This window comes from Mus caroli, chromosome 6, assembly GCF_900094665.2.
Source record: "Mus caroli chromosome 6, CAROLI_EIJ_v1.1, whole genome shotgun sequence".
Lineage (NCBI taxonomy): Eukaryota > Metazoa > Chordata > Mammalia > Rodentia > Muridae > Mus > Mus caroli.
The window spans coordinates 35030145-35041866 of NC_034575.1; the positions used below are offsets into that span (position 1 = coordinate 35030145).

At 44.4% G+C, this 11722-nt stretch overlaps 1 protein-coding gene across 1 annotated transcript in view; it reads right to left on the bottom strand.

The window, feature by feature from the left end:
• The window catches only part of Kiaa1147 (KIAA1147 ortholog), a 30047-nt gene that overhangs the window by 6281 nt on the left and 12044 nt on the right, over positions 1-11722 (bottom strand). The window contains exons 2-4 of the mRNA XM_021165104.2: positions 11232-11331; positions 10252-10410; positions 5757-5910 (exon numbers count right to left, since the gene is read on the bottom strand). Coding sequence (XP_021020763.1) covers positions 5757-5910; positions 10252-10410; positions 11232-11331 — 413 coding nt within the window. The remainder of the gene's footprint in view (positions 1-5756; positions 5911-10251; positions 10411-11231; positions 11332-11722) is intronic.

Consider the following 11722-nt stretch of genomic DNA (forward strand, 5'->3'; position numbering starts at 1 on the left):
AAAAAAAAAAAAGAAAACATGAGTTCAGATTACAACACCCATGCAACAGGCATCCCACAAATACCTGCAGCTCCTGACCCAGGGGATCCAAGCTTTCATGTGTGTATGTGTGTCTGTCTGTTTGTCTGTCACAGACACAGGTACACAGATACACATAAACGGGCCTTCAATACAAAACCACCAGGATCGTACATGATACAGCAACAAGCAAACAGTTTGAAGTTGGGTTTCAAAGGATGCAGGGACCAGGTGACTACCTTGTACAGCAAGGTATCTGCAGCAGTTACAGGCAAGGAGGGTACAAGGGCCCCATGACTCCCTCTAGTAAACTTCAATTCTAACCAACTTCCTTGGAATGATAACTTCAGGGAGGCCCCCTCCCTGAGAGCTACCTTCTGGAAGGGACTTAAGAGTGTAAGCTTGAGAAATTGCACTCTGCCTCTGAAATCTGCTGACAGGGAAGCCTGGAAAAGTGACCCAATGTTTCCAGTCTGCTTTCTTAGTCTGTATAATGAGACCAGACCATGGGTTACCTCACCCAGCTTAAGGACAACCTGAGCCAAGACATGAGTGACTTACGGCTAGAACAGCCAACACAGAAAATACTGGCGTCACTGGCAGACTAGAGGCTTCAAATCAGAGGCCTGTGAATACTTCAGAAAGCTACTTTGATACTTAGTTGTTGGCATTAAGAGTGTTCATCTGCCATACAAAAGGTGGGCCAGCCAAGTTCTGAAGGTGGGCAGCTCTCTAAAGTACACACTGAGTTTAATAGGCTGAGAGATGTGTGGAGCACCCAAGCACTAAGCCAGCCCTGGGGCAGCCCCTGCACTCTGCCTCCACTAGCTGTCCTCCATCTCCAAAGCTTCTACTAGACTACTTGGTGGAGGAATTTTCTTTCCAAAGCAACGTCCACCCTCCACCCTGACACCCGATTCACCAGCCCCATGCTGCATACACAGCCACCCTCCTTCCCGAGCATGACCACTGTGACTCTTGGCCCATTTCCTCTCTATATGTCAGTCAGTCACCAGGAGAGAGGACTCAAGTTGAGCAAGACTGGTCAGATCTCTTTAGTCACTATCTTCTATCGAGACAAACATCAGACAGACAAGAAGGCAGCCAGAGCACAACCCACTCCTCCCTACCTTCCTTCTGCCATCTTTAGGCCTTTGGCATACATTACACACAGGTCTGATGGGGCTTGGGCAAGTGTGTCCTAGAATAAATTATTTATCCCAAACTCTCATCATGTATTTGTTCATTCATGGACACACATACCCATTAACAAGAACTATCTCCTAAGTGATTACTTTGTGCCAAAGCACTACGTATTCTAGTTTCAACAGTGAATAAAGACACTCAGGCCCTGACTTCCGCAGCTAACTGGAGAGCAGCCCAAGTCAAAAAGCAACTAGAGTAGAGCCTGGGGAGACAGCATGATGGGGAAGGACAGCAGCCATTGGGGGCAAATGAGAAAGCTTGGTTGCATTCTGGTAGATGGTGAAGGCTTCCTGATGGAAGTGACATCTAAGCGTCAACATGATGAGTCGGGAGGGCACAGTCTTGGCAGAAGGAAGTGTGTATGTAAATTTGCCTGGAGATGAGGCAATGCTAGTGCCTCAGGGCCCATATGTAGGCCTGTGCCAAGGAAGTGCTGAGATAGCCACCATAGGGTGTCCTCCTCTCTCCTGGAGATTAGTCACAGAACTCATACCCTTCTGCACCGTACCTGCTCACAGCACAGTGAGATCAGTGATTCTCTTACTTTGCTTTACATCTGAGCCTGTTTCTCTCGGGCTTTTACAAAGAACAATAAAAATTTCCCATTGTAAACATGTACATGATCTTCCATAAAAAGTGAATGCACTATGTAGCAGAGGATGGCCTAGTCAGCCATCAATGAGAGTCGGCCATCAGTGAGAGGAGAGGCCCTTGGTCTTGTGAAGATCATATGCCCCAGTACAGGGGAATGCCAGGGCCAGGAACCACGAGTGGGTGGGTTGGGGAGCAGGGTGGGGGGAGGGTATAGGGGACTTTGGGGATAGCATTTGAAATGTACATGAAGAAAATAGCTAATAAAAAAGAAAAGGAAAAAAAAAAAAAGCGAATGCACTCATGTCCTGGACGCTCAGTCTCCATGGAGGACTGGTTCCTAAGATCTACTCACCAGACACCAAAACCTGTGGCTACTTGGTCTCTTATATAAAATGAAAAGAGTACTAGCAGTTCTTCCCCTATACTTTAAATCACCTCTAGATTATTGATATACCTAATACTCTATAAATGCTATGTAAAACACTGTATAGTACTTTTAGCAGAATAATGAGAACAAAACCTGTATGTGTTTAGTGCAGAAGTGTTGTTTGACTCTGGATACAGAATCACGAATACAGGGCTGGCTGTATATGACTTCTAGTGCTCTCATTTTACCCCAAGCCCGTCCTGTGTTACACACGGAAGCGTTGCCCTCCCCCCACTCCCCATGCTTCACCTTGGCCTTAGGCCATACATGCGTTAAGGACTATATGTTCATTCGTATTGTTCTGTCTTCACAGATAATATGTGTATTCATAGAAAATACTAGCATGTAATGCCACAGTTCTTCCCATATACTTTAGATCACCTCTAGGTTACTGATATATCTAATATCCTATAAATGCTACATGATTCAGTGTAAGCACTGTTTGCAGAATAATGAGGGAAAAATCCTGTATGGATTCCGTACAGATATGTTACCTGTGCTTGGATCTCTGAGGGGAATACTGTGCCTCCTAGAAAATACATAATATGTATATTATGGTTTTGCTGGAGACTGTGATGGTTCAACAAAATATGGTCATAGTAGGTATAGTTTTCTGCCCTTGCTAAAAAACAGACCTGGTAGGACTTTTCTGTTGTTGTCGTCTTATGCTCTGATTTATTATTCATAATGGATATTTACAATATGAATATTCTGGCTCTCTACTGCTTAAACACTGCGAAATTACACACACACACACACACACACACACACACACACACACACACACTTCTGGTGTTTTCATATCTAAAGGGCAGATCCCAGCAGTGTGGCTGCTGAAACAAAAGATTTATTTTTAATTGTTGGCAGTGTGGCATGCTGTTTTTTGATAAAGACTGTGGCACTGAGGCACATTTCTATCTTCAGCCTATGTAAGTATCTTTCTACCACATCTGTGAGTCTGACAGGTCTGTTAATAAGTTAGTTGTCTTTAATGGGGCAAAGCCAAGTGCAAGTATCTTTTCTCTTTTTTTCCCCTTTGCCTATGGGGTGAGGAAGCTAGGAACATTCAGGTCCAATGTTAGGCACCGTCCCCTGGGTTTGGTGATAGCAGAGTAACTTCGTTCAGAAGAAAAGGGGCTGACAGTGTCCTGATCAATAAATTCTCCAAATCCTTCTGATCAGCGTATGCCCCTTGCCAACCGTCTCTCATCCCTATCAGGAGCAGGAAATCTGCATGCTCCATCTCCTGGACTCCCAGGCCACCTAGTCTCTTGTTAAGTTCTGCATATGGGAGCCATGAATTCAGCCATGAAGACCAGAGGAAAGGTGGACGTCCTTCATTTTACAGCTGCTTCATTCTCCAGCAGCAGGGAGCACCTCTCACACTAGCTGCCAGCCTCTCTCAGCACAAGTTGGACCATATATTTAAAAAGTACCAGGCTCAGTGGAACAGAGCATCCCTCAGAGATACAGGCACAGACAATGCAAGGCCCCTCCTTCCTGCTTCCTGGGCTCTGAGCCTAATGTCACTCCTACTTGTGCCCTGGCCCTAAATATGGCACGCAGCATCCAAGGTAAGGCCTGTGGCCCTGGTATTTACAGCCTTGTGCAATCCCCTCTCCCTCTTGAGGAACTTGCTTCTAACAAAGAGATTGTGGCTATACACAGGCCTTTCACTTCTACGATTAGGTTACAGCATTCTGACTTTATTGTGCTAGCACTCTCTTTTTGCTGACTTTGATGAAGCAAACTGCCAAGCTAGATAGCCCCACATGGTTGAGAGCTGAGGGAAAACACTAATAGAGGCCTTCAGTGTAGCATCCCTTAAGAAACTTGCTCCTGTAGGTGCTCATACGAGCTTAGAAAAACAGGTTCTTGCCTAGTTGAACCTTGTGCCACGGCTGGAGCCCTGAAATCTCTCACAGCAGACCCGAAATCTTGGATTCAGATAAGCCATGACTGGAGTATCTCTCCACAGAAACCATGGGATCATACACATGGACTTCTAGAAGCTTTTAATCTTGGGTGATTTGGTAGGGAGCAATAGCTTCCTAATGCAAGGTAGCATCCGTTGTCTGAGACTCCGAATGCATAGGGTTACTCTGTTCTCTGGCTGCTCCTTCAGCCCCTTGAATTAGTTTTAAATACCCAACACACTCTTGTTTTGCTGATAACATCTTACTTATTACTTTTCTTTTTCCTCTATGGCCAAATGACATAAAAAAAAAATCAGTCTCATTTAAATAATTTGCTCTTGACCCATGAGCATGTCTGTGTCCTCTTGTCCACATCTTAAGTAGGGCAGAGAGTGAACACTGGCTTTGCCACAGTCCTGGGTTTAGGTTCTGCCTGACTCCCAAAGCAAGTCACTAAACCATTTATTGATAAGCTTCAACTGCTTTAACTAGAAAACAAAGATTAATAAAAGAACCTTCTCTTGTTAATCTTACTTTTAAAAGAGTGCTGCAACAAGTATTGATACGTTAGCATAATGTCTAACTCATAGGCTATGCTAAGAAAGTAGGATCATGCCCCACCTCCAGCCAACAGGTCTGGAATTAGCACCCCTTCTTTTCTACATAAGCAAATGCTTTAGTGACCATCTCCTGTCCTGGGACGGGTTGAATGAAAACAATCCCCACAGGCAATATTGGAGGCCTTGTCGGATGAAGTGTCACTGGAGGTGGGCTTTGGGGTTTCAGAAGCTCAACTGTCTCTTCAGGTCCAGTGTCTCTCTATCTTCCAGATGCCTGCTGATCCAGATGTAGAACTCTTGGCTCTTTGTCCAGCACCATGGCCGCCTGTGTGCAGCCATACTTCCTGCCATGATGATAATGGACTAAACTTCTGAACTCTAAGTCAGCCCCAATTAAATGTTTCCTTTTATAAGAGTTGCTGTGGTTATGGTGTCTCTTCACTGCAATAAAACCCTAACTAAGTAATGTCCCAAGATACCTTCTATAAACTCATGCATTATTTCTTTACAAAGGGAGTCCTAAGCTTCACTGAAATATCTTGTGCCCAGCCACAGAACAGGGAGAAAGGAGAAAAAGTAGATTCGTGTTCTTAGGCCCTTCTATATCTTGTGACTACCTACTGTGTGGCCAGATTTCCTGTTGATATTAAACAGAGATGCTAGTATAAATGCAAAGGATGCAATAAAAATTCTGAATAAAACGTCAGAAATAACATAGCTAAGAAATATTACGTCTGTCCTTCAAACTCTACATCCTTATGTTTGGCTTTACATTAGCAGACACAATCAAAAGCATCCGCCCTCCTCAGAGTCCAGCATGAGCGGCCCAGCATATGTGGCTCTGTGCCATGGTCACAGAAGGCATATTGTTTAAGATCATTTACCTTATGTTTTAAATGAACCCAAAATGCTTATATGAAACCCAATTCTATCAAAGGCAGAATTCTGCATGAGGCTGAAGCATAATTTCTTTATCATTTAAAAATGAACCCATAATGACTATCCCCAGACACATGAGAGAACAGCCAGTCTCACCTTCATCTCAGGATACATATAGCGGTGAATGGAAGGCAACCAGTAGACAGGTGGCAAGCTGCCACCCCTCCCGGGGCCAGCGTGGAGCACGCCTTTCTTGTCTTCATAGAATGCAGCCAGATGAGAGTAATGTCCCGGCATCTCCAGCTGGTGTCTGTGTAACACACATGCAGAGTGAGCAGCTCTGCCCAGCATAAGTACATATCTCTACCAAAAGGGCTAAAGGCCCGGATGCACTCAGAACACCTGCACCTGGAGGTTACCTTCAAGTCTCCATTACTGTTAGAGAATAGCTTTATGCAAAGCTCAAACACAAGGTCTGAAATTCAATGGCACCATGTGATGCACATTTAGAAGGAACAGGCCATGTCTAGTGTCTAATTCTTGAGCAATCTATGCTGCAGATCACATGTAACTTCTCAAAGCACTGTTTATATTGTGAGAAGAGATAACTCAGAAAACCACACTCCATGCCAACAGTTGTTTGCTTTATGTAGAATGTGAGCATGCATGTTCTGTTACAATAGAACAGAGAGAATCTGAGCCCTCAATGTCCCAAAGGGAAGAGGGGGTCAGTTATTACTGAAGGCCACTGAGGGCTCATACTTCCACATCAGCTAAATGAATCTGAATCTCCCCTCCCCTACTCCACCCCTGTCACAGCCTCTACTCAGGCTGAGAGCCTTGTCAACCAACCCTCAGATCAAGACAATGACTCTTAGGTCCTAGACCACTTGGGCGACACAGAATGATGCCACCAGGTCAACGCTTTATGTTGCATGGGGACATTAGAGGTTGATTTTTTTGCTTCTCCAAAGATGCTGGAATCTTGGTACCAAAGAAGATGGCTGTATTTGGATGGATCTTAGGACCCAATTAGGTTAAAGAAACGTCTTTTGAGGGAACCTGGATTCTATGTGACTTAAAAAGGGGAAATTACACATGCACACACAAAGGCGTGGGTAGACACGTGAGGATGACTGCAGACACTGAGATGATGCAGATGCCCAGGAACCCAGAGACAGCCAGCAAAGCACAGAGCCAGGAGAGATGGGGGAAGTGGCCCTGCTGATGCTGACACCTTGACTTTTGATTCTTTAAGTCTCTGGAACTATGAGACAGTAAGTTTCTTTTGTCTAAATAAAGACACTGCTACCCAGTCCCAGCAAGGTAATATAAGGATAAATAAAAAGCTCCAATCCCTTCTGAACCCTGGTGTATTTTCTCAGAGCCTTCCAGTGACCACCACACAACGAAAAAGAAACTTCAGAGAAAAAGACACATCCCTAACTGTGGCTGAAACAACACTGATAAGTAATATCCCCGCTCCTCCCTTCCTCCAACATGCCATGAATCCTCCTCCAAGTTGGAACGCAAGCTGCTCAAAGTCAAGATTTCCACTGAAAAGGTAGTAGTAGCTGTTTTCAGTCACTGCCAGCCCAGAGTGGCTTCCAGCACCCACAACAAGATGATGGCAAGAAACTATGTGGACAAGTTTGTATTAAAAGCAGAAACACATCATCACTGTACTTAAAAAGATATTATTAGCTGTGTGTAGGTGACAGTGCACATCTATAATCCAAGCACTTGGGAAGCTGCGGCAGGAGAATCATAAAGTCAAGGTCAGCATGGACTATACATGGGACCCTGCCTCTACCCCAAGAAAACTTCAGAAAATAATTACTAAAAATAAGGGCCTCTTTCTAATTTTAGGAGTCTGAAAAGCTTTGACAGGAGGCCACCATGTGATAAACAAGCCTTCAGGTGCTTAGAGCAACTGCCGGTGCTCTCAGAAATGCTGGGCTGGACAAGAAAGCCTGATGGCTTACAGTCTGGCTGGCTGTTCTGAGAAGGCAGTGGGGTGCAGGTACTCTTCAGGAAAATGTGTCAAGCTTGATGCATAGGTGAAGTTCAAAGGTTAGGATCCATTTCCCCTTAAAAGCCCACTGAGAATTTCTACATTGTCTTTAAAAAGGTAACATTTAAATAATGCACTCTGCTACTCAGTTGTGGGCCTTTACTTTTTGACTACACTCAACACCATATCTGGACCAAGATTCTACAGAAAACGTCTACTATGAGTCTTTTAGACAGAAAGCTAGAGACAGAGCTGGCTCTTCCACTAAGCCAGACAACCTGAGTTTGATCCCTGATCCCACTCCCACACACAGAGGATAGATGTGTGATGTAAAGAGAAAACAACTAATTCAGAACTCTGTCCTTTGAGCCACTGCTTGATAGGACAGGATGACAATAACAGACAGTGCAGATGAGAACATGAACTCGGAGGCATAAATAGAAACTCACAGTTCAGCCATGACTGTTACCCACCTGTTGAGGGAGCCTGGGCTTAAACACATGGTAGATTTTGTAACAGATGAAGCCACACCAGCAAGAAAAACCAAACAGTCTGAGTGCAACAGAGTACCAGAAGACAAGATGTTTTTCAGAGATGGATATGATGAGGTTATCAGTAAGAGCAGGTAAACTCAAACACCACTCCACTAATGTGCTTCGCAAGCCAGTCATGTCAACTGAGCAATAGTCCAGTGGGGAATAAATGACTCAGTGAATGCTGCAGATGTGAAGCCTCCGCTGTGTGAAGCAGATCAGGGAGTCCCCCGTAGGGCCAGCCACTCTGGGGTTCTCTTGAAGCCCACAGTCCCCTGCACTGATCTGCCTACGGAATGTGCGCAGAAGTAGTGTGTTTAAGTTGAGGTTTCCGCTCCCATCTCTCTCCTTACTGCTTGCAATGTCATATGATGAAGGTGAGTCACCGTCCACCATCATGCTGGGAGATGGGTGACACGGAGGGCCCTAGCTCCAGTCACCACCCACACTGGAACGCTTCTCTCCATCTGGTCTCAAACCCTGTGCTAGAAAGCTGGAGTTCTGACTTGTTCCAACCGCTGTACCTTGGGGTCTCTTCTCTGTTATAGGAACTTAGCTTCTAGTTTAGCTAAAGCAGACATTGATACCCAGAAAATGAGTTACTGTGGAATCAAAAACCACAGTGTTGAGGTGTTGGCTTAGAAGCTGGGGAAAAAAAAAGAGTAAGGAAAATGAGAAGTAGTGTGTGTGTGTTTGGGGGGCGGGGGGAGGAACAGCTCATTTCTGTTACAATCCACCAATTTAGATCTCATGAGGCTGGGAAAGCCAACTTCTCTGTACCCAAAAGCAGTCAAGACTCTTGCTCACTCCAAAGTATTCTTGGGTAGACAGGGAGTCAGAATGTATGAATAAAATGTAAGACACAGGGAGTTAACCCTGAGAATTAAGGAAAGAAGGATGGGCAAAGGATATGGACCAGATTAGATCCCATCAGGTTAAACTATGACCAGGTGGCTAGAGAGGTGGCTCAGTGGTTAAGGGGAATCACTGTACAATCAATCATGAGGACTGCAGCCCACATCCCATTACCCACATAAAAAGTTTGGCATCCCACACAATTGCAAATTAAAAGGCAAGCCTGGCCGGGCGTGGTGGCGCACGCCTTTAGTCCCAGCACTCGGGAGGCAGAGGCAGGCGGATTTCTGAGTTCGAGGCCAGCCTGGTCTACAAAGTGAGTTCCAGGACAGCCAGGGCTACACAGAGAAACCCTGTCTCGAAAAACCAAAAAAAAAAAAAAAAAAAAAAAAAAAAAAAAAAAAAAAAAAAAAAAAAAAAAAAAAAAAAAAAAAAAAAAAAAAAAAAAAAAAAAAAAAGGCAAGCCTGGGCTACAAAGCAAGACAGTAACTCAAAATGAATGAATGAATGAATGATGCATGGGGTTTATATATAGTATCAGTGCCAAGTGCACACACACACACTCTTATATATGTTGTATGTGTGACATACAAGGTCTTGCTATGTTGCTACTAATATAAGCTAAAAGCCTTTTATTTCCTGGGCTAAAGCACCACCATGCCCAGTTGTCAAGGATATTTTATCAAAACACACAAATATATGTGTCAGAAAACAGACTAACATTTTAACAATGCTTCCAGGACTAGAGAAAAAATCCCCAGCACTGTTTGAAGTTTAATTAGGTTACCTGCATAATGCAATATATATGTAAATATAAAAAGTAACAATTTTTCTGCTTCTATTACATATTCTCCTACTACTCCAAAAAAATGATATGTATAAAACAATATTTAAAGTCTGTCTGCCTACCTGGGGGGGAAGTCAAAAGGATAGCAGCCAGCTGAGTGCAAACAAAGATGTTCATGTCTGATTAAAACGTATTTGATCAAAAAGTGATGAGAGTATTAATAAAAACTGAAAGTAAATATCTTCCCCAGCCTTCATTATAGGATAAAGAGCTATTTTATAATACATTTGCTGAAAGAAAGGAAGGTCACCTGAGGCTTTACCCAGAGCCACTGATGCTGTAGGAAGACAGCTGTCGCCCTGGCCCACAGTCCCCATCTCCAGGGACTCACAGCACAGGCACCAGTTAACAAATCCCGCTGCTGCCCGAAACATATAGAAGCCACTCACAGGCGCCACTTACCGAACCTGGTTCTCCAAAAAGTGCATGTAGCGGTAGAGTAGGGTGTAGGACGGAGAGAGGATGCCCACAGACTTCATCCGAGCACCTCGCTCCAGCTCGCTCTCCACAGGCATGTTGGCAAAGCAGGCCAGGCCAAAGAAGGGACCCTTCCGAAAATAGCTGAAACAGACCAAATATGCACTGCAACTCTAATTTAGGGAAGACGACAGTTTGGTTTTTTTTTTTTTTTTTTTTTGCAATGCAATCTCATCCCAAACGACCATGTTCAGAGCTCCAAAGCTGGGTCATAAAAGAAGCCATTCAGTCTCCCAAAGAGTGGCCACGGCTCCAAGACTCTAGAATGTGCCATCCCAGAGTGAAGGGGGGGTAGAGTTAGCTTAAAGTCTCTACAAGCATGCCGCTCAAATGCCCACAGCCAGAGACTGTGGTATCCTCTCTGGCACAACTAACAGCTTCAATGGGAGAACCAGAACCAGGGTTGACCTTCTGGCTCCTTTGGGACTCGGTCTGTTTTCTCTCACAAATCCTGATTCTCTCAGTTCCTTGGCTTCTGACAGCTCCCATGCAGCTGACATTTCACTTCCTTCTCCCTTTCATGCTTGAATCAGCCTTGGTTTCAGGCCAATGCAGAGATTAAAGCTACAAATTATCCTCAAAGCATGTCCATTGGCTTCTTACAAAATTCAGCAAGCACCATTTACAGGTCACTAAAACTGGCCTGCTTAAAGCTAGTATTTAACCCACACTAAAACCAAACCTCCCTGAGGGCCACACATTTGCTCAGTAATAGCTCAGTTGTATGAGCATGGAATATTGGGACCCCACTGAGAACTCCAGAGCTGGAGCCCTTCTTGCTGAGAAGCTGGATAAACACACAGAAGACTTACAGATACCATCTGAAGACACCTCTCGATAACATGCTCGGGAGAACATAGGAGAGACGGGATCAAGTGGCACCAGATAGGCTCAGAAGTACTCACATGAAATCAGACTGAACTTTATGGGACCCGCTGGCCATAGACTTGAACTCAACACCTTCAAGGTCAATATCTTGAGGTAAGCACCATTCTACCATGTTTCCTGTAGGAACAGGGGGATCAAGTTAACAGAAACAAAAACCACTCCGAGAGAAGAACGTAGCACAGCAAACATCGGTACTCAGAAACGCGCTGCTCCTCACACTGACCAAGAACTACTGAGATGCTCAGATGAACTACACCAGAGGACCAGGAGGGGGCAGTAGAAGGACTTCATCCCAGCTTCAGATTCAGTATCCTTTGAGCAGCTCCCTTCTGGTCACCCCCAAATCTTTCTCTCATGGCTTCATCTCTCTAAGTATACGTATATTTATTTATTTATTTATTTAAACCTTAGGCTCCCATTTCTTCATCCTATACTGTTACCTCAATCTCTTGAGATTCTACTTTTAATCTTACCATCCAAATAGCCACTAATGTCTGACCAAATATAT